Source organism: Colletotrichum truncatum (genome assembly GCF_014235925.2).
Source record: "Colletotrichum truncatum strain CMES1059 chromosome Unknown Contig_0002, whole genome shotgun sequence".
NCBI lineage: Eukaryota > Fungi > Ascomycota > Sordariomycetes > Glomerellales > Glomerellaceae > Colletotrichum > Colletotrichum truncatum.
Genome location: NW_027222399.1, coordinates 5149090 through 5176986, shown reverse-complemented (window position 1 = coordinate 5176986; position 27897 = coordinate 5149090). Strand labels below are relative to the sequence as shown.

Genomic DNA, 27897 nt, shown 5'->3' with positions numbered 1-27897 from the left:
CTTTACTCTTCCAGTGAAGGCAGAAACTTGGATCGAAATCGTCCGTATTGAAACAAGCGCTTTTGAATTCTCCTATGACCATAGAGGACGAGCATTGATAGTGAAGGCATCCTCCATGCATATTTTCTGCTAAAGTACTTCCCGCAATCAAGCGGAAAACGAGTTGCTACGAGAAAGCGCGTAAAAGTGGTGCTATTCTGATGATACATTTCTTCGAGGCAGTTCGTCACACGAGAGTTCGGGATGTTGTTTTGTATCATGATGCAATTGTTCTTCTATGTTCCGATAACAGACGTTCTACTCTACTTTACAGCCATGTTTCCTGCTTCTCCAGAATTGTGAAAACGAGAGACCTATCGGAAACACCACGCAAATAATCGCCTAGCAGCGGACTCATGCCCTGCGCCTCTGCTTGCGCTATCCACTGCTCCATGGGCAGCTCCTCAATCTTACTCCCGGTCTCGCGACCCAAAATATCTCGTAGATTTGCTAGCGGAAAGATTTCTTCACCAGATTCGTAAAGATACCTGACGTTACCGGGCCAAGAATAGTCCTCATAGACCTCATCGACGATTTGCATAGCTGCACGTTCTACGGAAATGAAGTCGAGTGAACCCTTCCAAGCGCTTGTATCTGGAATTGCCTTAGTACGCCTTGCGAAGCGTAGCAGATTAGACATGAGATCCAGGGTGGGTGCTTCGGTTCCCGAGATGGATGATGGCCGATGTATCCAGATTGGTAGTGTGCACTGATCGCTAATTTTCTCGAGATACCTCTCGCATGCCCACTTGGTGGCAATATAGCCATCTACGTTTGAAGCAGATGGAGGGTATTCTTTCACTGACTGTTGATCCCATCTCTCTTGCCCCGTAAGCTGGACGACACTGGCACTCGATATATAATGGAAGGAAATTTGGTTAGGCAAACTGAGTCGTACCAGCTCCTTCGTCGAGTCCACGTTTACAGGCTTCAAAGTCGCATAAGACTTCATGAATGAGACATCGGCGCCGTTGTGAATTACGGCATGGGCCTCTGAGAAGATTTTTGATACGGTCTCTTCTGACAGTCCAAAATGCGGCAGGCCAAGGTCTCCTTGGTGGAGAACAACCTTTGGCGATTCGAAAAGATCTTTAGGAAGACTCTTAAGATCACTTCGAATGGCCAAGCAGTGAATCTTTTGCACGATACTGTCTTCCAAGAGTCGTTTGAGAAGTGCTTTGCCGAGGAAACCGGTTGATCCAGTGAGCACCACCACGCTAGGATTCGCAAAGGATCTCCGCGATGTACGCATACCTATCAAGCTGCGTGGTACGGCGGTTTCCGTGTCCCAGTCAATACTTTCACGAGACTTGCCATCAGAGCGGCCACCATCTGACGGATCCGCCATGCTAGTGTCCTCTGTAAGAAGTGCTGCCATGCCACGGAGTGTGCTCGCCTCGAACAAATTGAAAAGAGACACCTTAGTTTTGAAGGTCTCTTCCACCTTAGCGCGCAGCTGCACCATGAGCATGGAGCTGCCGCCGACGTGGAGGAAATCCGAGTCTGCGTGTAAACTATAATTGGAGAGAATTTCAGGCGAGATGACCTGCTTCCATAGCTCCAATAGCTGTGACTGGACTTTGTTTAGTTGCTCATTGTTAGGTTTTTTGGACAAACTTGGAATTTGAGTAAGCGAGATTGATTTGAGTGCGAACCTATCAATCTTGCCGGAGGAATTTGTGGGTAATTTTTCTATAGGCATCAACACAGCTGGGCGCATGTATTGCGGCAGTGGAAGTCGATCAAGGATGCGACTGAAATCATCCGTAGCCTGAGAGGTGGTTGGAACGCCGAAGGCAACTAGGTATTCAAGCCCCTGTGTCTTGCCCTCACGAATTGTGACGGCAGTGTCGGAAATCGCACCCTCGGCAGCTTTCAAAATAGCTGTTTCGATCTCGCAAAGATCTATGCGAAGTCCTCGCAACTTGGCTTGGGCATCTCCTGCAATCCTTGAACCCAGGGCCAATGTTCCGTCGGCTGAATTCAGCCGACCAATATCTCCGGTGCGATGAAACTGCGTCCAGCCGTTTTCGACAAAGTTTTGAGAGGCCCATGTATCTTTTCTGAAGCCATTGACATTTAGCTCGCTGTGCAGGTAGCCCGATACAACACCTGAGCCACCTATGGCAACCTCGCCGGACACGCCAGCAGGCACCGGCTTCTGGTTGGCGTCGAGGATGTACATGGAATAGTTGGGCCAAATTTGCAAGCCCTTCGCCTCAGAGCCAGTAATGCTGGATGTGAGTTCACCCCTGTAGTCGACGTCTCGACTGAGACAGCAAAACGTGATTTCTGTTGGCCCGTAACAGTCGATCAAATGTAGATCTGGCTTGTCCAATTCGCAGAAGCTTTGCAGCAATCCGGGCCTCACCGGTTCCCCACCGCTTTGGGCTACCCTCCAAGCTGAATTTCTTAGGGAAACGGAATCACCGTATTGAATCCAACTGATGAGTTCAGACGGAGTGGCTGTCGTGAAGGTGATGCCCTCATTGGCAATAATTGATGATATAGCCAGTGGGTCGCCTCTTAGATTTCGTGGCACTACGTAGAGCGTGCCACCGTTGCAAAGAGCCAAGAAAGTCTGACAGAGAGACATATCGAAGCTGAAAGAGCTTTGTTGCAGAGTAACTTCTTTCCCTTCGCGGTAAAAGACTTTACTTGTCATAATCTCAAGATTGTTCCGAAACGAGTCGTGCTTCATAACGATGCCTTTTGGAACTCCTGTCGAGCCACTGGTATACAGTATAGCCGCGATATGGCTTGATTTGGCTACAACGGGTATTTTGTTTTCATTGGCAAGTGCACTAGCGTTACCAATATCGAACATCTGCTGTGGCTGCAACAATGGTTCAAAATGTTTTGCTTGCACTTTCGTATATGCATTCACAAGAAGCAAATCAGGCTTGCAGTCGCCAACATTTAGTGAGAGGCGATCCAAACCTAGGTTAGTCTCGAGGGGTATGTAAACGGCTCCAAGGCGTAGAATAGCCAGAAGGGAACAAATCCAATCCATGCTCGGTTCGAGGAATACCCCTATCTTAGTACCAGGCTTGACGGGATTGGCCTGATATCGGTTGATTGACTCACTGATAAGGTTCACCCTCTTGGTCATTTGCGAATAAGTGAGAGACCCTCCATAAGCATCTCGGATCGCGATTTTGTCTCCGTAACGCTCAGACATGTTATCGATACGGTGAACCAATGTTTCTGGCCATTCAAGCTGTTGGAAAGCCCCTTTGTATGTTGTGTTAGCAAGCCCACATGTAGGATAAAGGTCAAGTAGACTCCAAGATAAATGATTTTAGAAGAAGATCGATTTCTTAACATACCTCTCCCAAGGATGACAGAAGATTTTATGTCATCAATATTATAGAGCGACGGTGTGCTCAGACGTGTGCCTGGGTTGCTGGAAAAGGTGTTCAGAAGGTTCATATACATGTCTTTCAGGCTTTGCATTTCTGAATTGCCATAAAGAGCTGATTGGCCCCCAAGGATGATCCGACACTCGTCACCAGGGTTATCAATGACGTCCAATGTCAGATCGTACGCTGTCTGACCTTGGTTAAATTCCGCGACTTTACTCCGACAGTCGCAGAAGTTCCGTCTTTCCGACACACCAGGTCGATAATTGAAAGAGACTTGAAACATCGGACTGTGTGAAGTCGTTCTTGCGGCGCCCAGTTCGCTGACTATGACATCGAAAGGTACCGTTGAATGAGAAAACGCAGCCAAGGACTTATCTCGAACCAGTTGCATGGCGCTTGCAAAGGTTTGAGACGGCTGAGACTTGAAGAGAAGAGGCAGAAGGTTCAAATACATGCCAACGCTTTGCACTGTGGTCGGCAATTGACGATTTGCTGATGTAGTGCCAATGCAGACTTCTTCTACATCCAGCAGCCGCGTCAGGAGAGTGTAGAAAATGGCGAGGTGGAAGTGAAATGGCTTCAGCTTGAGCCTGCTGCACGTTGACTCAATACTTGAGACTACTGTCTTGCTAATATAGAAATCTGCGAAGTTGCTCGAATAGGAGGTGAGCGGCTTCCGCGCCTGAGACCTAGCTAATGGAAGAAGTGGAATGACTGGGGGCGCCTGGTTCCCAAACTCCTTCTTCCAGAAGGCGAGGTCATTCTCCCACTTCCCAGATTGGTATTCAAGACGTTGTTGCTCAGTAAAGTCAGGATATTGCATAATATCCTGAATGCTTGGGGGGCTCTGGGAGCTGTAAATAAGCTGCAGCTCACGAAGGACAACTTCAAGACTAACGCCATCCATGTTGATATGATGGTAACCTATGATAAGTCGAAAGGATGTTGATGATCTTTTGAGAAGAATTATTCGCATATTCTCGCCCTCAGATAATCTGTATTTGTGTTGAGAAAGAAGTTTGTGCCAATCCTTTTCTTCGGTCTCAGTACTAGTGTCGTATGTCTCCAAAGCTAAGCATGAGGATGCTAAAACCTCTTGCATCACACCTGCAGTAGAGTTTTCGACAGAAAATCTTGTGCGAAGGGCCTCGTGGCGCTGGCCAACGGATAACACTGCCCTTTCAAGTTTGCCGATCTGCAAAGGACCGTCAAGGTCGATTGATAAGGTGACATTGAGAGCAGAAGCAGGTGCTTCGAGGAATTGTTCTAGGAACCAAAACCGAGACTGTGCAAATGAAATGGGCATTCTTTTAGTTACGGCTCCTGTGGATCGAATGATAGCATCGTTTTTCTCGAGGCACGTGGTAATGCTCATGGTGGACGGCTCTGCTATCGGTTCTGACCCTCTGGACTCTGCCTCATGCTCGTCAATCTCCGACCATGAAGTTGGAGAAAAGCCTGGCTTAGACTCCGAAAAGTCTGCCATTGTGGCATCAACTTGACCAAAAGATGTTGTACTGGAATTCGTATCGGCAGGGGAGAAGATAATCCCAGATTCTGTTGATGTGGCAGTTGGCGAGCGCGATCCATTTGCGAAAGATAGTTGAGGCCCTTGTGTAACAACTGGCGGACGAGTTACCGCAGTTTTGTTATCAAATGTCTTAGGCAAACGCGGAGCGCTTTCCTCAGCACTATCCTTCGCGTGTCCTCGAGACCGATCACTTGCAATTTCAGTAACGTCTGGCGAGGGTGTGGTCATTGCAGTGGCAGGACTTTTGTGTTGGGTTTTGATAAGCTTCAGCGATGACTTCCCATCCGGGTTGAAGTTTGGCGTCAGTTCTTTTGGTAGTAACTCTTGCGCCCGCGCAAGAATGTCGCCCATTGTTGCCCCGCTAAGAATATTAAGGACCGGAATTTCAACTTGGAGCTCTTTGATGAACCAGGAGCGGATATCGACAGCCACCAGGGAGTCAATACCAAGGGTGTCTGCTGTTAGATCTCCAATAGGCCTGCTCTCATCAATTTGCAAACTCGATTGGAGTTTGAGAGTAAACGCTTCTGTTTTGGATTTATTAGCCGTAAAGTTGATAAATTGCATGGTGAGTGTATTTGTTGAGGCGTACCATGGATGATATCACGAACGTCATCTGGCGTGACTGCTTCCTGTAGCTGAGCTTTGACTTGAACACCGTGACGGCCTTTCGCAGTGTTTTCCGTTAGTTGTGTCGTCTGAACGTTTCTTACGCAGTGTTGAAACATGGGGTTTCTGAACCAAGTAATATTTTTCTGGAACTCTTCGTTGTCTTCGATCATCATAAGGCCGGTAGAGAGCTCGGCATTCGATTCCCGTTGCGATTGTCCGGCATAGACAGCTTCGGCAAAAAGACAATGAAAGTCTTGTTCAGAAAGCCACAGATTTCCCACCTTTTTCAAGAACTGCTGTTGGGCTAGAGTCAGCTCTCGGGTGACGTAGCCATTGCCAAAGATGGCACCAATGTGAACGGCAGATGCATTCAAGCCCCGACGTCTACGTTCAGCCGCGAGGCCTGACATGAACATGTTAGCTGCCGCATAGGCCGACTGGCCCGGATTACCAGTGACACAGGCCATAGAGGAGAAGAAGACAAAGAACTCAAGATGAGTATTTTGGAAGATCTCTTCCAAGTACATGCTGCCTTCGACTTTAGGTCGCATAACTTTGTTGATACGTTCGACGTCAAGGTCAACGAACATAGTGTCATGGAGGACCATAGCGCCTTGTGCAACACCCGCAATGGGAGGTAGCTTTTGCGTAATGTCGTTGTGTGCCTTGCGAAGAGAATCTCGGTTACAAACATCACTATAAATTCAAAGTTAGGCATCGCTCGTTTAGTGAAAGCGACAAATCAACAGAGAAATCAATTCGATGTTAAAAGAAAGCAAGCTTGTAGACCAGATGCTGGGAAAAATGGGAACAAAAACAAAACCTGCGAAGCTAAAGATGTAACACGCTGTCTCTGCGGAATGAAAAAGAGAGGAAAGGGAAAAAAGAGAAAAAGAGTAAGGGAACTAAGAGAGAGTGGTGAAGACTTACGCGGCAATGACCTCGATAGTAACTCCCCTGAGCTTCATCTTCTCTATGAAACTCTCATGGACCTTTGGGCTTCGACTGGTTATAGCAATGTGACCAGCGCCTTGCCGTGCCATCCATTCACACAGCGACAGACCAAGACCCCCAGTGAGCCCTACGAGCCAGTATGTCTTGTCGCTTCTGAATCGCACTTTGGTGTCGACACTGTGTGTAGGCACATCAACTGCAGTCAACTTCGATCTCCATGACACAATAATCTCGTGGTCAGCGCGTTTCTCAACATCTGCATTACTCACTAACTCCTCCAACTGGTGAATCGGTGGCACTGGCTCAATAGTCTCGGCGGTGTTTTCTGCAACTGTTTGCTGCTGAAGCGCATATTTGAAATCGTTCAAAGCAGCTCGGATGTTCTGTCTTAAATCTTTCCTGGGCAGATATCCCGTTGATCTAACAAGATCCGCTTTCCGAATAATGGGACAATCCTTCTTCGGTAGACTTTCGGCTACCGCAGTGGTGATATAACTATCCTTGCCCATGTCAAGAACCAGAGTCTCCAGACCGGGAGATTTCAGTGTTATCAGGTTCCGAATCGCTGACCCAGGTGTCTTCGGATGAACATAGTCCCATTTGGTGTCGAGTTGGTCTGAAAGACACATCATCGTGGCGGCTTTGTCAGTTGCCAACCTGTCCACAAGTTGAGCAAACCGATTTCCGGCCTGTAGAAGAATGACATGAGCGCCGGCTGAAATATCGCTCAGGGCTGCCTGCCCAATCAGGGTTAAGTAGAAAGAATGTAGAATCTCATGTTGCTTCTCTGTTGATAAATTGAGCTCATACAGAACAAACGAGTCTGGGATCATCACCCTGGAGGATAATTTGGGAGATAGTGCCAAGACGGTTCTACCAGTTGCTTTGTGCTCTCCGGAGATTGGGAAAAGGTAACAGTCTCCCTGTGTCCGTACGGAAAGATTCATTGAGTAGTTGACCTCAATCTCTGACAAATGGTCTTCAGCAAACCAGACTGGCACATTGTTATCTGAGCTCAACTCTGCAAGCTCATATGAGTTGCCTTCTTTACTGTAACATAGTTCCAGAATAGATTTTGAGACATCAACTGGATGTTTGATAGTGCGGCGTTTAGAGTTGTACCGGTCGTTCTGATGCTTATTGAGTTTAAACCTAGGCACGAGAACTTTGCCGTTTGGACATATAGACAGCTCAGGCTCGACAGAATGTAACAGTGAATCAGGCTTCTCACTCCATGTCTCTGGCGTCAAGAAACGAATCAAAGCCTCGGCAATCCTTAGTGGTTCGGGAACTGCAGTGCTGTTCATGTCAAGGAACTGGAGGCGCAGGTGCACCATTTCCAGGACGATAGTCCTGCCAAATCCGACGACCATCCTGGAGAATGGGTTTCCCTCTCGAGCCCCCGAAGTGACCCAAAGCACATTAGTGGACTGTTTGAATATTTCCTGGAAGCCTCGAAGCTTGGACTGATCCAATGACTTCATTATAGGCTCGTCTAGGTCTGAGAGGCACAGGACACTGCCGCCAACATTCAAGTCGTTTTCTCGAATTTGTTGTAATGAGCCGATGATTTTTATATCACCACAGTGAGGCGTGAGAACTTTTTGAATGCCCAAAGCCAGTGCAGCACTCCTGTGTCCGGCCCCCACGATCGCCAGACGGGGAATTAGGGCATTTTGGGTTGTGTGATGCAAAGGTTGCCGCAGAAGTTCGATTCGATCATCTACAGCTTGCGATACGATTACTGAGAGCGGGACTGGTAGTCGTTCGTTGTGCGGCATGGCAGTGTCGATACCTGAGAAGCCGGTCTCTTTGAGTAGGCGTTCCCATTCAGTAAGGCCGATGCAAGGTGATAAAGCACGCCCATCATCATACCCGAGCCACCATCCTGGAAGCCCGCCAAAAAGCAGGCCGAATCTCATCTGTTCGTTGTCGGTAATCTCAAGGAGAAGTAAGTAGCCACCTGGCTTGAGCAGCTCTCGAACATTGTGCAACGTCTTGGTTAAGTCCCTAGTAGCATGAAGGACCAAAGATGCGATAATCACGTCGAAAGATCCCTTAGCAAAGCCCTGAGTCTTGATGTCTGCTTCAATGTCAAGGACTCGGAAGTTCATTTTTGAGCTGTAGCGAGCAAAGACGCTTGATGCCTTCTGGAAGAACCCACTTGATATGTCAGTAAATGTATAGGTTGCAAACTGATCCCCAAGTTCTCTGAGGAACGACTTGGTCGCACCACCTGTCCCAGCTCCGATCTCCAGTACATTCATATGGGGATATCGATGCCCGATTTGACTAGCGAATGCAGCAAGATACGCAGTATACTGAGGCATGCCTTCAGCATGGACGTAGAAGTCGTTCAGCTTGTTGTCTTGAACCATCGGTTCAAGCATGGTGGTTTCTCCTCGAACAACGGCAATGATGTTTTCCCCAACTGCGCGCATAAGTCTTAGATCAGCATTCTGTGGATATCTGTTATATATTTCCGTGATAACCCCTTCAGTATCATTGGCCCATTCCTTCCGGGCAAAGCGACTTGCTCCACGAGACACTCTGGGAAGTACGTGATCGACGTACGCGAGCAGCCTTTTAAAATGCCACTCCAGAGCATCACGTTTCGAAGGGTGGAAAGTGTTACCAAGTTGGCGGAGATAAAAGTATGCAACGCGCTCTAAAGAAAAGAGAAGGTCGGCATCGGGCTCCTGAACTGGAACCTGTGCCATGATAATTTCGCTGTCAGGCTTGTCGACGTTCCATACCAACTCAGTGAAAATATTCAGGTCGCCGGACTCGCCTTCATTTGATAGCGGCCGTGTCTGAAGGCCCTCCAGTTGAATGGCTTTACAATTGAATCCTTGGGGAGAGTAGATGTTTGCGTCACCAGAAAGGCTTTTTGCCGTGTCCACTACTGCAGTGGAGTCGAACAGCACATGGCAGGACTTCCCGGCAAAGTCGAGGCAGTGTGAAGGGTTTACAACAAGCCGCCTGATGTTGGTAGGAAGATAGATTGAGCGCAGCATACTGTCGCCTGGATAGCAAAATGCCAGCATGATGGACTGAATAGCGCAGTCTAGCGTTGCTGGGTGAATGAGCAGTGGTGAAAGCTGATTTTGAGTGATGGGAACCGGGGTCTGTATGAAGCCTTGAGCAGAGCCCAGCTTTCTTTTCAGTTTCCTAAGAGATCGAAACGGACCATCGTAGCCGAAGCCTAGATCGCCAAGTGCGTTGTAAAATCGATCATGCTCCACGTCTAAGAGTGCATACTCCGAGTCATCGGGTGCCTTGGGTGGAAGAAGATTTGGGATGTCTTCGCCGAGTACAACGAGAACCTGACAGTCTGCATGCTGTACCATGTCGAGTGTATCATTTTTAGGAGCTGATTGGAATGCGAATTGAGCAGTCAATGTCTTTTTCCCGTGTTCTTCTGATCGATTAATATCGTTCAGCGTGATGAGCGCATCTATGCCCGCATCGTCGTTAAAGACCATGGCGTGCCCAACATTGAAATCACGGAGCTCAATGGACTGGACGGGCCCGTAATCAGCGCAAACGCGCATGCATGCTTCTACGCATGCGGAAACGTAACCGGCGCATGGGAAAACAGTTTGGCCTTGGACCTGGTGTCCGTCAAGCCAGGAGATCTCTTTACGCGACAAGATGTTGCGCCATCGCATGTGGCTAGGTGTTCCGTCCAGTACTTGACGCCCAAGGAGCTCGTGTGGAGGATCCTTTCGAGTACGGAAAGCCTTCGACAAACGCGACTCATGCCAAAACTTTCGGCTATGGTCCCAAGAGTATGTTGGAAGGCCCTTGATCATTTGATAGGATGGCTGCGTGTTCGTAACGAAACGATCATATTGAGCGAAATCGATTACACCCTCGCCAAATGTTTTCCAAATGTAGCCCAGCGACTTTGAGATGGCCTCAGTGCTATGCTTGCCACGTTCGAGAACTCCTGTATATGGAATCGACTGACCATTTTGGCACTCTTGGACTAAGTTATGGATCAGTTAAACGTCTCTCGGAATTAAATAAAGGAACAGATGGTGCTTACCTGTTTGGGTTGCAGGGCCTTTGAGAGCCGGGTGAGGCCCGATCTCAATTGCCATATCAAATGTGCCAATGTCCCCATCTTGAACAGATTGATAGAGGGCGCTCAAGGCGTCAGTGAACCTCACTGGTCTAGTCAAGTTGGAAGCCCAGTAGGAGCCACCAATGCTTTCAGAGGACGGAATGTCGGAAATGTTACATCCAAAAACACTGGATACCCACCGGCAGTCTGCACTGGCACGGCTGGGCTGCAACTTTATCCCACATTGTTCAAGGGAACGTACGTACGGCTCAGCGCAGGGCTGCATGTGAGGAGAGTGGTATGCACAAGATGTTCTTAGAATACGATTGAACTTCTTCTCCTCGTCCAGGATGACCTTTACTTCGTCAATCGCATCACTGTCGCCAGACAACGTCACGCTGGACGATGAGTTGACTGCAGCAACAAACACACGCCCTTCAAAGGCAGGAAGAGAGCACAGCTCCATAGCATCCTCATAAGAGGTTCCTACGGCAAGCATCGACCCTTTCTGCTGGACTGATTTCAAGTGCAAGCCCCGGTAGTAAGCCACACGTACTGCGTCCTCTGCAGAGAGATACCCTGAAGCATATGCAGCACCCATTTCACCGGAGGAATGACCTACAACGGCTGATAATTGGACGCCGGCTGCTTTCAAGAGGTCAACAAGCATTATTTGCACTGCAGTGCAAAGGGGCTGTGACAGGGAGGGGCTGCCGACCATGGAAGATTCAGGCGGAGCGAGTAGCTCATCACGCAGTGACCATGGTGGCCGATCCTGTAGGGGAAGAGACTGAAGACTATCGTTGAGCCGTTGGATTATACGATCTGCCATAGGAGAGTCTTCAATCAGTTCAGCTCCCATGCGTGGCCACTGTGCACCTTGCCCAGTAAAAACGCCAAGGATCCGCAATGGCGTGTTGGATGGTCTCGTTTTCGACAAGAATGAGTCTGAAGACTGGCGAAAAGTCTGAATGGACTCATCCAATTTTTGAGTGAGCTCTTTGACACTTTTAGATGCTGTCACAAACGTGCGATGTGAAAAAGTCGTGCGACGAGTGTACAGCGTCCAAGCAAGATTTCGTAGATCAACACTTGTGTCGCTCGGCATAGCCTCCAGGTAGCTTCGCATACGTTCAAGAGCTGATAGAAGCGCATTGTCGGATGCAGCTGAGAACAAGTACGGAGACAAGCTGCCAATGCTTTCGGTACCATGCGACTTGTCTTCCGTAACCTTGTAACTATCGGCGCTCTCAAGGATAGCATGACAGTTGGCTCCACCGAATCCGAAGCTGTTGACGCTTACTCTTCGCACGCCGCGTTCTGCCAGCCTCGGCCATTTCTGTGCAGTAGTAAGTATTTGAAGATTTCGGTAGAAGGGTTTGATCTTGGGGTTCAATTCATTGAACAAGCGATTCGGCGGCAATTCCCCGGATTGCAGTGCAAGCGAGGCCTTGATAACGGCAGCCAATCCGGCTGTGCCCTCCGTATGGCCAACAACTGTTTTGATTGAACCAACGACTAGTTTGTCTTCAGGACTTTGCGGATGGAAGTTTGCACTTTCACCAAAAAAGGCATTGTGTATAGCCTCAGCCTCGACAGGATCGCCAGCCGGTGTGCCTATGAATGAATTATTTAGTCCTTTGGTCATTTTGCTAAACGTAGAAAGTACTGAAACTTACCTGTACCGTGCGCTTCGAAGAACTGGGGTCTGTCACTTGGCTTACTGATGTCTAGACCGGCCCTGGCGTATGTAGATCGAATCAAGGATGCCTGGGCTGTCGCACTTGGCATTGTGATTCCAGGCGTCTTTCCATCTTGGTTTACACCAGTCTCACGGATCACGCACTCAATGTGGTCTCCATCGGCAATTGCTTGGCTCAAAGGCTTCAAGACTACCGCTGCAACGCCTTCACCACGGGCATAACCATCTGCTTCCGCATCCCACATGCGGCTTCGGCCCGTCGGTGAAAGCATCTGAAGTTTGCTCTCCGCAATGTACTGCTCAGGTCCAAGAATCAAGTTGGACCCAGCGACCTGTGAGGTTTGTGAGTAACGAGAAGAGCCAACGAAGCAGTATTTTAGTCCCAGTCGTAGACCAAAGGGAGGGCCGAGTGTGGTATGAAGTAACAATCGAACAACTACTTACGATAGCGACAGATGATTGCCCTGATCGAAGCGTTTGTACGGCTTGATGCATAGCAATTAAACTTGACGAACAGGCGGTATCGATAGTCATCGAGGGACCATGCCAGTCGAAGAAGTAAGAAAGACGGTTACTCAGGATGCTCCGTGCCGTTCCTGTAGCGAAATATGTTGGGAATGTTTCCACATCACGCCCAATCATGTCAGTGAAATCGGCGCTCATCACACCGACATAAACGGCTGTGTCGGAGCCTTGCAGCTGTTGCACCGAGAGTCCAGCCGCTTCCAGGCTCTCGTAGACAGTTTCCATGAGCAAGCGCTGCTGCGGGTCGACGGAATTTGCTTCCGTGGCCTTAATACCGAAGAACTGCGCGTCGAAGAGGCGCAAGTCATCTTCAAGAAAGTAGGAGTGGCGTACGTTGCTTGTCCCATGGTGAGAGTTATCGGGATGGTAAAAGCCATCAACGCTAAAACGATCTTCAGGGATCTCCTTCAGTAGATCGCAGGGATGGCGGAGCAACTCCCATAGCTTGGATGGATTGTTGCAATCACCTGGAAAGCGGCAGCCGGTGCCAATAATGGCAATAGGCTCGTGTGTGGTCGGCATCATGTGGACAATCAGATAGGATAAAACAAAGTTGTTCGTCGATAGCACTCTATTTGCGAATGCGATCCCTGTTTGAAGGAATCAATGAGAGATGGCCAGGTGGGGTAGTGAGTGGCAGCCGGGAATGTCTTGAGGACGTAGGCTATACTTAGACTAAACGAAGGGTGCTCGAAGCCCTTTTTTGTTAGCTTATGCCAGCTAGGGACAAGATGGATAATGACCAGTTCTTCTCACGGTCGGAGAGACTTGCAGGGTTTTGATCGGAGGTGAGTCTGTGTAGACCCGGAATACAACCCCAGAAATCCTTGTCATCGGAAAGCCTTTCGGAGAACTTACATTTCCCCCGAATCACGGAAAGACACTTTCCCCTTCAGTCAGCACGCTACTCGATTTCGGGGACAAGAAACCAGGTGAAAATTACGTTTATAGAAAAATCTCCGTTTCGACTAGCAAAATGCTCCATGCAATACGTTGAACGAGGCTTTTGTACATGCCCACGCTTACTCCAAGGTGTAATCAACACCAGAATCCATTGAAGTTTGAAGAATAATTTGATAACAATGTGCAACGTAATGAAGTCAAATAAAAACATATGAGCCAGGAAAGTCAGACAATTCACGATTTAGGATTTTGGGAGACTATTGCTTGTTCTTCACCAAGAAAACTCAAGGTGTGGCTAACATTTAACATGCGAAGCTCATCCTGAATGTACCAAACTTTCATTGGCTTCAAAAGTTATCAATTACATGACCTATGGAACATGATAAAGAAGACTTCTAAAGTTTTCCACTATTTAAGATCTGGATTTGAAGTATGCTGTTACTTTATCATCTGGTTTCCAGGTTCCATTGGCCAGCGGCGTGATGTTCAGAGGGAGGCATCCTTCCTCAAGTTTAATGTCATAGTTCATAACGACATGTGCTAGCGCAATCTTGAGCGTGCTGGTGGCGAAAAAGCGACCCGGGCAGGCCTGTGTTCCATCACCCCAGCCTGGTGAGTCAGATCCAGTCGTTAAGAAGTGGTAGCGATTATCATTGCCTGGTTGCTCACGTAGTCGGTAGAAACGGTCCATGTCGAATTTGTCCGGATCTTCCCAGAGCTCAGGTGATCGGTTGATAGACTGAGAGTCGATGCCGACAATAGCACCGGCTGGAATGGTTGGGCCGACGGAGAGTTTCACGGGTGTCTCAATATAGCGTTGAAGGGTGACTGCGATTACCACGAAACTCAAGTCAGTTATTCTGATATCTTGAGAACAGAACAAGATAAATGCCGCGGAGATCAACTTACAGAGACTGACGGGGTGCATCCTGAAAGACTCTCGCAGGAAACTATCCATTCGCTTCAACTCTTGTAGATGAGTCGACGGAAGTTGACCGTCTACCATAACCTCTTCAATCTCCTGTCGCATGACTTTTGCTGCTTCGGGATGCTGCGCCAACTCGCAAAGAGCGTGATATAATGCTGATGCAGTTGAAGGTGTCGAGTCAAAGCTAACTAGTACATAGTCGGTGACAAGCTGTTTGATAGTGGCCTCGGCAGCTTTATAGCGAGAGAGTAGGAAAGCAGTGAATGGAATATCTCCTTCCACCCTAGGGCGCAGTAATTCCTTCTTATCCTTGGCTTCATTAAACGTCTTTATGTCATTTTGGAGCATTGGTGTCAGAAGGCGCTTCATGTCCCACTGATTCTTCAATGAAGGTAGAAAGAGAATGGGTTTCATCAACGGCCTCAGAATGGCTGGGCAAGCATTCGTAAGTGTAACTGCAACATGAATAAGCAATGGAGACATCATGACCGCTCTCACCCAGCTGCGATTGCACCCTAGGTCCCTGCCGACAAAGGAACAGGCGTTGATTTGAGAGACGATTTCGAAAGCTGTCATCATCAGATTAAAGGCTTTCCAGTCAGGACAGTGCCCAACGATAGCATCAAAGGCTTTTTGTGTGTCTTGCTGTCGATTGAGAACTCGTGCAGGCAAGGCACGAGTAAGGTCGGCCATGATAGATTTGAGGAGTGCTGGTGTTTCAGTGCCAATAAGACTCCAATCGCCATAGTTTGCAGCATGGAAGAAACCCTTGGCCGAAGCAGTACGCTCCGGAAGTCGCTTCAGTTCGTCAAAGCATTGTCGGGGAAAGATAACAAAGCTGTGGCGCTTATTGACCGCGAGAAAAGGTTCGTTTGGGTACTGTTATTTGGTTAACCTTAAAGTTATCCTCGTACAGTGAGGGAAATATGTCTTCCTTACTTTCTCCCTTCCTTCTTTTACTATATTCTCATAGTGAGAGTCATTTCTTTTCAAAACAGGTAGCTCTTGCGGCATTTGGACCTGCTTCCCACCAAATATCGCCCGAAAAACATAAAGTAGAATCACCGAAGTGACTGTGACAAGGAAAACCCCCCAAGGCAACGATCCGAATACCAGTGTTTTGGCAAAAATTTTCATCATCTGCCATCTGGATAGCTTGAGGGGCGCCAGGCTTTGTCGCAAAACCAAGAATGGTTCCACAATGTTTGTTTGAATCTTTGATGACATGTTTGTCAATATGCAGGAGTGTATGTCTCGAAGGCAACGGGTCTTGGTGAAAACGTGAAGATAGATACTGAATTACAGATGCGGTGGGCATATACTAGCTTACTCTTGAGTTCGGAAATTCTTCAAGGAGAAGGAAGAGAGGCCGTAGATAGCGGTGTCGTTGACCCAGCACATTAGGAGAATCTAAGAAGCGTCAGCCTGCCTTCGGAGTCGGCGATGTTAGAGTGGGTCTCCGTATAGACTAATCTCAGTCCGATTCGCCAGGCCATTTCCCCGAAAACCATGCTACAGCTGGGGGGAAATCGAGTAATGTGACTACGGTTGTCAACCTTCATGCTGTGCGTCCCCTGCAGGAAGACAAAGTGGCAAAGTCGGACATCCAGTATTTGTGGGCTCTGAGCCTCTGAATTACTCCAAGCAGGGAACTCTGGTAGTCTAGCAAAAGGTCGTTTCATTGCGATAAGAGCGCCAAATACACCGTGAAAGAGTTAATCAGTCAATGTGTTTGTTCTGTGTGGCCAGCAATGATTTTGTTTGTTGCATTGTGGGCTCGTGTTCTGAGTAGCCCGATGTTCCTACATCTAAATGTAATTCTACTTTCCATAAGATTTACGCTTCTTGTAGCGGCCTTTCCATGGAGCCCTTGGAAAAGCTATGTGAAACTCTTCAAAACTCAGTCCACCCTCCTAATCTTGATCTTTACATTCGCACCTGGCCTCATATTGTTGTCATGAAAATCGTCGGGCGGCCTTTGGATACTTCCATCCTCAAGCTTTACTTCATACTTTGTTATGAGTTGTACAAGAATAAATTTGGTTACCAGCGCGCTGAAAAAGCGGCCGGGGCAAGAGTGTTGCCCGGCCCCGAAATTGAGAGAGGCATCCGACACAGTGGTGTAGTGGAAGCGACTGGGGTCAATCTTCTCACGGAGATGATAGAAGCGGTAACCGTCAAACTTATCTGGTTCTCTATAGTTATTTGGATTGTAGTGCTCGCCCTCAGCATGGAATAATATTGTGGTTCCAGCCGGAATATGTAGACCGTCCTTGAATGTATGAGGTTTAAGCGTAAGGCGCTGGCCGGTAACTGTTGCGTGGCTTGATTTTAGTAATGATCTCGACAGTCTTCTTCAAGAGCATTGGGGTGCTTCTCACCAAATCCTATAGGGCTCATCCGTGCACTCTCCTTGATAAAACTGTCGAGCTTTTTCATCTTGGCGACGTGCTGCATTGTCCATTTCTTATCAGAAGATTGGACTTCGGACAAAGTCTCATTGACTTCAGCTATGATGTCATCGTGATACTCAGGATGCGCAATCCAATCAAAGATAAAGGAGTTTAACGAGCCAGATGTTGTGTGTATTGCAGCAATGGAAAGAAACAGCTCCTGATCAACAATGCCAGCAAGCGATTTGTCGGCTTGCTCTCTGCCTAGTAACCAATATATGGTGTCTTGAAAAGTCGTTGAAGGATCGCCAAAATCGCTTGGGTTCGCAACAGCCTCTAGTCGCTGCTTGTATAAAGGAGTGAGTAATTTGGTGGCTTGTTGTCTTATTTGCCTCAGTTGTTTCTGTGTTGAGTCCGTCCATCGAGCTAGCCATCTCCATCGCGGCGTGTACTGGTCGCGAATGGTATTAGCTGCGCCAAAAATGGCGTATGTAGTCTCGATAACGATTCGTTGCCAATCGGGGCTTCGGCAGAGGTGAGGACCCACGAGCCCATACGATACTGTGCGGGCCACAACGCTACAAATGAAATGGTACGCTGGCACCGTTATCCATTCTGAAGACACAGTCTCTTCTAGGCATGCTATAGTCTCGGTCCACAATCCGTTCACCAAGCTTCCTGAGGTCATTTAGCATACACCTCCTTGCTCTGAGAAAATTAATTGGAACGATCATACTCACCAAGGTGGCTATTTAAATCGTCTTTGATCACACGAACGGCAGCATCCGTTTGTCGCGGCGCATGGCTGTAACTGAGAAGAAATGACTTCTCTGAGAATTCTTCAAAACTGAACACCGTCGTTGGAGCGCGTTTCACTTCATCCAGATATTTAATCGGCAAAAAGACCTGAGGCCCCATCTCACCGATTGGATTTCGCATCTGGAACGGAACACCGTATTGAAGATATTTCTCGTAGCCTAGTTTTAAGAGATTCCGTGTCTCATTTATATATCTTTCAGCGGTATTAGAGCCTTCGAATCGTAGTTCGGGAATGTGTCGAAGTTCTTTCTGCGTGACCGGCCGGACCTGGTGAGAAATGATCCAGTAAAGAAGACCAAATGCCCCTGTCACGGCAAGGATTATGAACAACGGCAGTTGGATTAGTGAGCCGAACATGTTATGCAGTATCTGAATATGATTCGAAACTAAGTGGTTATGTTGTGGCCAAGAAAAGATTTTAAGCACACGCAGGTTGGTGACATTAGTTCTTGGTGGCGGTCCTACTTATTACATATGCTGCATATTACTGAGCATTCGGAGATCGGCGTGGGCCTCGAGGTCACCAACTAGGGATTGGGATTGACAGCAGTAGGGCCTTGAGCACCTAATTCGTAGCAATTGGCACGTGGAAAAGGGTACCCGATAGTCATTAGCAATTGAAGTGTGGCATATTGTCAGGGTGACCAAATTATACTGTCTTGTAATCATGGATTGCGTTGGCCACCAGCCATTATTAATTGCTCCTTAAGCGTCATCCAATGTTACAATGAGTTTCTCACCCGACACCTCCTTGTTTTTTAGTATATTGACCCCCCTTAATATTCCTTCGAACCTTCCTTCTATAATCCTCAGCGGATGAGGCTTCAACATTTCCTGATCCAACAACATTTGTAGACTTCGGTACCAACGTACCCCAAACGCACGCATTCCGGGGTCCTCCTCCCTTTCGTAACCGAAGTCTAGACCGAGGCGATGGCCCAAAAGAGCCGGCCCCATGACAAATTCTACCTTGACTGACTTGCGCTCGAGCACGTAGTCCGGGTACATCTCCAGGCAGGCGTATCGACCACCAGCCCTTCCCATCGCACCGTAGCACAGTGCAATACTCTTGGCGTCTGTGAACGGATCCAGTACGTAGGCCAGTGTGTTGTAAGTATACTTCTTGATCATCAGGGAACATTCGGAGTCATTGTAGTCAAAAACTCTCTCTGCGCCATATTTCCTGACTAAGTCAAAGTTTTTCGGAGAGCAAGTAGCGATAGGAATGTGACCAGTCCTGGAAATTTTCACAGTCATTCTCTTAGCACCACAAGATTGATCCGAACATCCATTGAAATCTTGACAGCAAGGTGGAGGGGGAACCAAGGTTTTGGTTTCGTAAAACTTACAGGCGAAGTAACTGGATCGCCATCGTACCCACCGAAGAACTTCCGCCATGGACAAGAACCATTCGCGGCTTTTCGGCGGGTTGTTCAGGTGTTCCCGGCAGGGCAAGGGCCTTGAACAGCGCCATACCCAGAGTCGCCAGTCCTGTACCACCTAAACCTGCAGCTTTTTGAAACGTCATCCCCTGCGGTATCTTGAGTGTAAATTCAGACTCAGAGACGATGTATTCGGCGAAGGCCCCCGATTCCGGCCGGAGTGGGTTCGACCCATGCACAGCCCCACACACCCGATCCCCGATGCCGAATGAAGTCACCTCTGATCCAAGGCGAACGACGACTCCAGCAAAGTCGCACCCATCAACTGCACCTGGAAAGGGAAACCGCTCGTGCATCTTGTAGTCGCAGGGGTTAATGGCGACGGCTTTCGTCTGAATCAAGACCTCGTTAGGCTTGAGGTTCGGAAGTGGCGCTTGCAATTCGATTTTGAGTTGATGGTCCTCGCCTTCAACGACAGCCACCCTTGTTGCCGGCAGAGCCATGGTGATAACTTGAATAGAGTATTAGGATCAACTGGATCTTAGTGTCGTCCGCAAAAGGCTCCGACTCATCTGCAGTTGATTTGAGCCTATTATATGCTGTGGCTACTAGGCTCTTGAATCTGCTGGTCTCATCGGACAGCATCGCCGTATCGGTGGGAATTCAAACAAGACGTTCCGAGGCCGAAACTCCACTTGAAATTCTAGACAGTCCTCCTCAACACCCCACATATGAGCCTTTGGTACCTCAGTCCGAGCATTGAGCTATTAAGTGCGTTCTATAATATTTTGTTTGTTCGCGCTAACACGGATTACTCTTTCATTTGATTAAGTTGTGTAACGGAATTCATGATGCAGAACTTGATTGCTGAAATAATACTTTTTGTTTGGCTGTTGTCGACGCCTGCTTTTGGCGGCATGATATGGCCTGAACCATGGCCTATAGCTTGGCAAGACTCGACACTTTCCGTCTTCGCCCTTGCCGAACCACAACAAAACCCACTGGTCAGCAAGCCTGCTCAGTCAGCATGCCAAACTAGCAATTTGACGGCCTTCGATATGGCCAAGGGCAGAAAAGTGGTCAATTTCACCACGAACGCCAAGGAGAACTTCGAAGAACCAAAAATCAGGCCCCTAAATTCGACAGCCGGAGAACAGTGGGAGTTTGACGGTGTTTCAGCCGACGGCATGCAGTCGTTCATCTTTGGTTTCTACCGAGATCCCAACTACGCTATATTGGGAACGGGAAATTTCCGTTTGTCGATCGAGTTCTCTTTCGCAGACCGGACTCGCTTCTACGAGGTGTACTACCCTGGGCGATCTATTGTAGAAACCTGTCCTCAAGGCACACGAGGAATATGGGTGGACGAAAAAGATGGGTATAGCTTCTCCTTCATGGTCAAAGCCGACATGAGTGAAGCTGTCATTACTCTTAACTCTGATACCGTCAAAGGCAAAGCCGTCATACAATCCAGTGCCTCACCTCTTGCAGCCGATGGGCAGTTATGGCCGGTTGAGGACGCATCCACGGAGCCGATTCCTTTTTGGCACTGGTCGCAACCAATCCCCGCAGGTACAGTGGACCTTGAAGTCGATATCAAAGGTCGCAACGTAACTTGGAGTGGGATGGGCGGGCACGAGAGGTTTTGGTCCGCCTTTAGCTGGTTTACCTGCCTCAGAAACCTCCAAGCCGTTCGAGCAAAGCTAGGCCCATACGTTCTAAGCTTTTTTCGTCTCGATTCCAACTTCCCACAAGGTGGTGCTCATCAGTCTGTCGTGCTCTTCAAAGAAGGCAGGCCCGTGTTCCAGAGCACTCGAGACAGTCCATCTGACACAGATGACTTCGTTCTCGCCACGAAGACCTATGATGGCGCGGTTACTGGGACACTAAAGGATAAGGTGACTGGATTCCAGCTAGAGCTCATCTCCCCGAGCAAGAAGCGTCACTTTACATTCTTTGTGGAGCACGCCAACTTGGCCTTTGAGTATATTCTCGGCGAAGGTGTTGGCGGTAGCGGTTTCTCAGGCTTCTCGAGGGGCGGCCATGTTGGGTTAGACCAGTATGAGGGAGTTGCTCTCAGCGAGGCCCTCACTTTCCCTAAGAATTCTCCTCTCTTTCAAAGTAACTATGTTGAATAAGGAAATTTACAGCTTCCATTACTTCTACTGGCAATCATTTGTTTTGAGATCCAGATATTTAAATAGAGAAAACTGAAGTTGCTATTTTAACGCCCTTAACAATTTTTTCAGTGTGCCCAGATGTAGTGTTCTTTGGCAAATGAGCTCTTTGGAGTCTGATGAAAGGTAACACCAGCGCCCGAGTTCCCCTATTCCTTCCCTTTGCAAGATTTCCAGTCCAAATCTTGCTTAGAACTCCTTGTTGACACTCTTGTTGAAAACATCATAATTTGGAGATACTAAAGAAACAACGAAGGTCACTATCTTGGAGGCTGCATTAAAACTAGACAGATCATATCCCGTGCTTTGTGGTTTAACCTGAATTACAGTCTAGGCATGCCTACTCTAAATGCGAGACCGAGAACCTACCGCCAAACGTATGACCGCACTGCGGTTTGCGAACAACGTTACTAACCTATGGACTTATGACCCCAATTTGGCACTGACTCAGATATACTGTGTTTACGTAACAGTAGTGCTACGGAACTAAGAATGGGCAGGATACCATTTGTTGGGGAGCCCTTCGGACACTGCGATCTTCACCAATTCTGCCATATTTGGTCACTGTGCGTTGTGTTGTTCAGCATACGGAGCTCCATGACGAATGGGGACATCCGCCTATAGAGATCTTGACTTTACATGCCGTTGAAACAAAGTTTAGTAAATCCACCGCGCAGTTGCATTAAACATTCGGCTGTTGCATTCGGTGTTCCGGTTCCTGAGTAGCCAGGATTTACACTTATCTAAAGGTGGCCCGAAGCCCATCATACGGACACAGGGTGTGTCACCGGATCCGATTCCGATCAGCCTGCGAGAAGAACCATGCGTTCTTGTCGGTGCCAGTTTGTCCTCTCCGACATATGCCCAACTTGACGAGTGTTGAAACGTCCACAACTTTCAACTTTCAGCGGGGCCGCCAAGCAGGCAAGGAGCAACCCTGCTGAAATGAATCTCAACTAAGGCCATTGCAATCAGCAATTGTCCGCAAGAACGCCGAATGATCGGTACCTGTCAGATTAGAACCACCCCAGCTGAATATACCTTGGTATGACTGCTTGGCTATGACTTACCCTTAATTATTTTCCTAAACATGCAATCGAGCGTTACTCAAGCTCATTACATACATCGTTTCAACAGAACCTGGATTGTTCAACATGCACAAATTATTCCCAAACAGCACCTTTTTCGACTTTGAGGCTATTCGGATCCTCGGCACCAGTGTTTATGGAGGTGCTGATGCGGCCGAGGTTCTTGAAGCAGTTGGCCAGATTAAAGCCAACGACCCGTCGTCTTGGGAGAAAGCATGGCAGATACAGGCAAAACGAGCCGAGGCGCTGGCAAATGAGGCACAACAGCACGGCGACCGCGATGCTTCAAAGCGGGCTTACTTGCGGGCTGCAAACTATACACGCGCCAGCGGTTACATGTACGTCTCCTCTATATCGTCCGTACATGAGACCGCGATGGTTCAGGATCCTCGTGCTCTACCCATCGCTGAAAAAGTGGGTGAGCTTTTTCGCAAGGCTATTTCACTGATGGATGGTGCTGTTCTTGCTCTGTCGATCCCTTATGAGAATTATATGCTTCCAGCATACCTCTACCTACCGCCTGCCAACCGTCGCATTCCCAGTAGGAGCAAGATTCCTGTTCTTATCAACTGTGGCGGGGCGGATTCATGCCAAGAGGAGTTGTTCTTCTTGAACCCTGCCGCTGGGCCTGGTCTAGGATACGCCGTCCTCACATTTGATGGGCCCGGCCAGGGCATGATGTTGCGGCGGTACGGGCTTCATATGAGGCCAGACTGGGAGATTGTTACAGGATGTGTTATTGACTATCTCGTCGACCTGAGTGCGCAGAATCCCGATCTGAACCTCGATATGGACTGCATCTCAGTCTCAGGGGCGTCCATGGGGGCTTATTTTGCCTTGAGAGCGGCCGCTGATCCGAGAATTAAGGCTTGTGTATCAATTGTAAGTAATGCCTCAAGGCCATACGTTCTTGTTCCCGTGTTTAAGACTATGTGCTAATGTACATCGGTCATGCTCAGGATCCCTTTTACGACATGTGGGACTTTGGCACCGCCCATGTCTCTCCCCTCTTTATCTCGGCTTGGCAAAACGGCTGGATAACCCATAACATGGTAGACAAGCTGATTGGAGCCATGAAGATGACCTCCTTCCAGCTTAGGTGGGAGATCTCGGTCACAGGCACATTCTTCGGGTTATCGTCACCAGCGGACATTCTGCTGCATATGAAGAAGTTTACTTTCTCCGGCCCTGGTTTGAAAGGAAGTAGTGGATATTTGTCTCGCGTACTTTGTCCTGTTCTTATTTCAGGTGCGGGCAAGTCCCTCTATATGGATGCGGATGACCATACGAGGCGGTGCTTTGAAGGCCTTGTCAATGTTCCATTCGAGAAGAAGGAAGTCTGGATACCCAGCAGTGAGGGACAGGGTAGCTTGCAAGCAAAAATGGGAGCGTTGGCATTGTGCAACCAACGAACCTATGAATTTCTGGATCGGGCTCTTGGGATTGAGAGACAACCGTTGTGAGATAGTTTCTTAAAACACGAAGGCACTTTCCACATCAATATTTGTGAGCGATTTCAATCAGCATGAACGTTGACTTTCTCCAACTCTTGTGATGGCCGTAATTTGTACTGGTGTTAGTGACATTATCTGCCGTCCACCTTGATATGACGGCATTGTGTCAGACAGATTTTTGATCAAGTATTCATACCTTGTCCAGATATCACATGTTTGTACTTTGTAACTTCCCTGTATTCTGCTTCTTGTTTTGTTTCGAGACACTTCAAGTCTGTACTTTACATGACTTAGACAGGTCAGCTCCGAACAAGCATAGCCATGACTAATACATTAATTCTTACTAGCATGATATTAATTGAGTACCTGTAAACTTCCATCTTGCACTTTCCTGGGAAATGTCTGTTCGGCATCTAAGCAATACTTTGCAACAACAATAGCAGCTCCAGAAAAGGTTCAGCACCAGCACCAAACGTCTCGGTATCATGGCAGCGCAAATCGACGACATACCCAGTCCCAATAACGAGGCCTCTCCGGTTTCGAGTAGCCAATCTATCACACCAGAGGCTCCAAAACCAAGCTCCAGTCACCGAGGATGGCGGTTCTGGGCTATTGTCATAAGCTTGGCCGCCACAGCGTTCTTGAGCTCTCTTGAAGGAGCAATCATTTCTACTGCCCTTCCTTCTATCTCACGAGCGGTCAACGCCCAAGAAGACTACATTTGGATCGTCAACGTTTACTTCTTGACAAGGTGCGTCAGCCATATGAGCTTCCTCATCCATGTCGCCCCCACTGTCCTATCCTAATTAACTAGAAATGAAGCTGACCAGCCCGAGAATAGTGCAGCATTCCAGCCTCTATACGGCCAGGTAGCCGACATTTGGGGCAGAAGATTGCCTATGACAGCGTCACTAGCCATATTTACTGTAGGATCCGGAGTCTGTGGTGGCGCCAACTGGAGCAGCGTCCTTATCGGCGGCCGCGCTGTGCAAGGACTTGGTGCAGCCGGAATCAACGTGCTCGTAGAAATCATTTTGTGCGACCTCCTTCCATTGCGGGAGCGCGGACAGTTTATGGGGATGCTTTTTCTTTTCATTATTCTGGGTTCTGTGCTTGGGCCCTTTTTAGGTGGCTTGATGGTGGACCGCTTGTCATGGCGATGGGTTTTCTACCTGAACTTACCAATCAGTGGAGTGTGTCTGGTATTGTTATTCCTCGTTCTCAAAGGTAAACCCGCAAAGGGAAACGAGTCAAAAACATTCGACAAGCTCAAGGAGGTCGATGTTATCGGCCTGTTAATTATCTGCGCATCAGTCACATCACTCCTCTACGCCTTGACATATGGCGGTGGTGCGCGATATCCCTGGTCTAGCCCTGTCATAATTGCAACCCTCATATTGGGCTTTCTGGGTCTTGGGCTGTTCTTCGCCTACCAAGAATCACCATGGTGTTCTCATCCAGCACTTCCGAAATCCCTTTTCCAGAACCGGACATCTCTGGGTGGTTACATGGCAACGTTCGCGCAGATTATGGTATCCTTCGGAACGCTCTACTTTCTTCCGGTCTACTTCCAATCCACTCAGCTCGTATCCACTTCAAGATCCGGAGTACAGCTACTTCCCTTTTCGGCCGTTTATTGTGTCGCAGCACTCGCTGGTGGTATCATAGTCTCTAAGCTCGGCAAGTTTCGCAATGTTCATGTGGTCAGTTTTGCGTTGCAGACTGTGGCCATGGGAACATTTTCACTGCTTGATCGAAAAACATCCATGGCGACATGGGTAACGCTGAGCCTTCTTGCTGGCATCGGTCTTGGACTTCCTAACCCGTCTTTGTTAACGGCTATCCAAGCCGAGTTATCCGACTCTCTCAACGCCAAGAGCACGAGTGCATTTGCATTTGTGAGGAGCATCTCTACGGTATTTGCCGTGACCATTCCTGCCGCAGTCTTAAACAGCCGTTTTGATCAGCTCCTCTCAGTTCCTGGCGCCGTCTCTGACCCTTCCGCGGAGGCGGCCTTGGCACACGGTCAGGCATACGAGAGAGCATCGCGAGACTTCGTTCAATCATTTCCTCCTCCAGTTCAAGACCACATTATTTCCCTATACGAAGAGAGCTTGAAGCAGGTGTGGTATGTTTTGACTGCTTTTGCGATTGTCGGGTTTCTTGCCTCGCTTGTTGAGAAAAACCTTGAAGCACGTTCGGAGCAAACATCGGAAGACTTTGGCCTACAGCAGCGGGTACAAACAGAGTCTTAGGCACTTGAAGCAGACCTAGATAATTAAGGACAACGCAATACATGTTAACAATAGAGATGAAAAGGAATGCGGCTTGACTTCATGTTCCATTTGTCTAGGATAAATTATCCCATCGAGGGCCGGTTGGCTACAGTATAGTCCCCAATTTAACATTCACTGTTTTCCTCTCATATCAGGGATACGTGATGATACGTCGTCTTCAACTCATCTGTTTCCTAGTTGCATTCGCTGCTGAGTTTGTAACTTGGATAGTCTCCGTCGGTTCCATTTATTCATTATAAAGTAGATGAGGTGCGTAGTTCAAGGTGATAAAAATGGTACCTGTATTCAATAGAAAATTCCTGATTAGTCCCTGAGTGGCTAATTCCCCTCGTGTGGATGTACCTGTGGCCAACCGGGCCTCGATGGGATACATAACCACACACCAAACATGATCATGAGCTTTGCTACGATTCGGTTCAAATCAAAACACTTTGTAGAGATGCAGTGTGGTTTGGTTTCAAATATGTAGGTGAAGCACTGTGAGCATATTTTATGAAGCCCTGGCGGTGCATGAATATATGCCAGCAGATGTCATGTCATGCAAAACGCCCCCCGGAGATATGTTGCTAAGTCCGGGGATGCATTTTCAAGATTGCCTTGCTTACACACCTGGTCAAGCACATATTTTACCTGATTCAATTCGACACATATATAGAACCGCATTCCTCCCCCTGAATAATCATTTTACAATCCTCTTGTTCTTACTTACCGACTTGACAGCAATATGTACGTGTTATTTCGATCTTGGCTCTAGATTTTGTTGACCGGGATAGACTCTATCATGACAACTATCGAAATCGAATTCATCTTTGACTTCGTATGCGCAGTGAGCTTCATCTCCTGTTTGCCCCGTCATTCTTTGTTCGAAGTTTGCCATGCAGCTTCTAACGCTTTACAGTGGTGCTACATTGCGAAACGCAATCTGGACTCTGCTATCTCACTCTATCAGAAGACATACCCTGGAGGCAAATATGATACTTTTGCTATTACATGGACACCGTACTACCTTAACTACAACCCTCATCCACATAGAGTTGATAAGCTCGAGCTTGCCGAATCACGATTGGCCGATATGACATCCGATCAACGCATTGCCCTAAACCAACGCATGACGCGAGCTGGCCTCTCTAGCGGCATCAACTTCAAATGGGGCGGGTACCTTGGCCCTGGCCTAGCGACTCGAAACGCGCATCGGCTTGTACACCTTGCAGGCGCTGCTGAAGATAGATACAACCGTGTAACACAAGGTAACCTGGTCGAAGCTATCCTTGACGCATACAATTGTCGGGAACAGGATATCGCTCGGGATGATGTGCTAGTGGAAGCTGCGCTGAGGGCGGGCGTTCGCAACGCCGACGCCGAAGCTTGGTTGCAGTCCGATGAGGCAGGGGATGTGGTTGACGCAAAAGCGGAGAAAAGTAAGGTAACGGCAGCCCAATCTGGCGTTCCTACTCTCATTATTCAGGGAAAACATCGGCCTGAAGGTATCCCGGACGTTATGGATCTAATGCAAACATTCATACAGATCAAGGAGGCACAATGATGACAAGTAAGAAACTTACTAAAAAGCTTGACCTAGTCAGTTGCTGCGAGAAGTCATGGAATGCCAAAATATACTCTTAACATGACAGCTTTCCGCAAGTTTTTTTACTTAAATTG

General features: G+C 48.2%; 8 protein-coding genes across 8 annotated transcripts; 4 read left to right on the top strand and 4 right to left on the bottom strand.

Annotated features, from left to right (window-relative positions):
* Window positions 1-307: 307 nt before the first annotated feature.
* Window positions 308-13319, bottom strand: CTRU02_204372 (hybrid NRPS/NKS cluster containing protein; the record flags this gene model as incomplete). The annotated part of the gene is made up of 7 exons (XM_036731328.1): window positions 308-3273; window positions 3369-5462; window positions 5528-6243; window positions 6478-10492; window positions 10553-12187; window positions 12250-12604; window positions 12717-13319. The coding sequence occupies 7 exons, from the start codon at window positions 13317-13319 to the stop codon at window positions 308-310; spliced, it is 12384 nt and encodes a 4127-aa protein (XP_036576988.1).
* Window positions 13320-14112: 793 nt separating this feature from the next.
* On the bottom strand, window positions 14113-15855 carry CTRU02_204371 (cytochrome p450 oxidoreductase; the record flags this gene model as incomplete). The annotated part of the gene is made up of 3 exons (XM_036731327.1): window positions 14113-14528; window positions 14610-15507; window positions 15568-15855. The coding sequence occupies 3 exons, from the start codon at window positions 15853-15855 to the stop codon at window positions 14113-14115; spliced, it is 1602 nt and encodes a 533-aa protein (XP_036576987.1).
* A 673-nt stretch (window positions 15856-16528) lies between these two features.
* Window positions 16529-18197, bottom strand: CTRU02_204370 (cytochrome P450; the record flags this gene model as incomplete). The annotated part of the gene is made up of 3 exons (XM_036731326.1): window positions 16529-16950; window positions 17010-17699; window positions 17762-18197. The coding sequence occupies 3 exons, from the start codon at window positions 18195-18197 to the stop codon at window positions 16529-16531; spliced, it is 1548 nt and encodes a 515-aa protein (XP_036576986.1).
* A 348-nt stretch (window positions 18198-18545) lies between these two features.
* CTRU02_204369 (zinc-binding dehydrogenase family) lies at window positions 18546-19725 on the bottom strand (the record flags this gene model as incomplete). Its single annotated transcript, XM_036731325.1, has 2 exons — window positions 18546-19108; window positions 19218-19725. The coding sequence occupies 2 exons, from the start codon at window positions 19723-19725 to the stop codon at window positions 18546-18548; spliced, it is 1071 nt and encodes a 356-aa protein (XP_036576985.1).
* Window positions 19726-20073: 348 nt separating this feature from the next.
* On the top strand, window positions 20074-21360 carry CTRU02_204368 (uncharacterized protein; the record flags this gene model as incomplete). Its single annotated transcript, XM_036731324.1, has 1 exon — window positions 20074-21360. One exon carries the CDS (start codon window positions 20074-20076, stop codon window positions 21358-21360), a length of 1287 nt encoding a protein of 428 aa, XP_036576984.1.
* Window positions 21361-22553: 1193 nt separating this feature from the next.
* CTRU02_204367 (alpha/beta hydrolase) lies at window positions 22554-23950 on the top strand (the record flags this gene model as incomplete). The annotated part of the gene is made up of 2 exons (XM_036731323.1): window positions 22554-23369; window positions 23447-23950. 2 exons carry the CDS (start codon window positions 22554-22556, stop codon window positions 23948-23950), a joined length of 1320 nt encoding a protein of 439 aa, XP_036576983.1.
* Window positions 23951-24426: 476 nt separating this feature from the next.
* Window positions 24427-26196, top strand: CTRU02_204366 (major facilitator superfamily transporter; the record flags this gene model as incomplete). Its single annotated transcript, XM_070204368.1, has 2 exons — window positions 24427-24692; window positions 24780-26196. 2 exons carry the CDS (start codon window positions 24427-24429, stop codon window positions 26194-26196), a joined length of 1683 nt encoding a protein of 560 aa, XP_070062131.1.
* An 823-nt stretch (window positions 26197-27019) lies between these two features.
* CTRU02_204365 (uncharacterized protein) lies at window positions 27020-27781 on the top strand (the record flags this gene model as incomplete). Its single annotated transcript, XM_036731321.1, has 2 exons — window positions 27020-27064; window positions 27137-27781. 2 exons carry the CDS (start codon window positions 27020-27022, stop codon window positions 27779-27781), a joined length of 690 nt encoding a protein of 229 aa, XP_036576981.1.
* Between the last annotated feature and the right edge of the window lie 116 nt (window positions 27782-27897).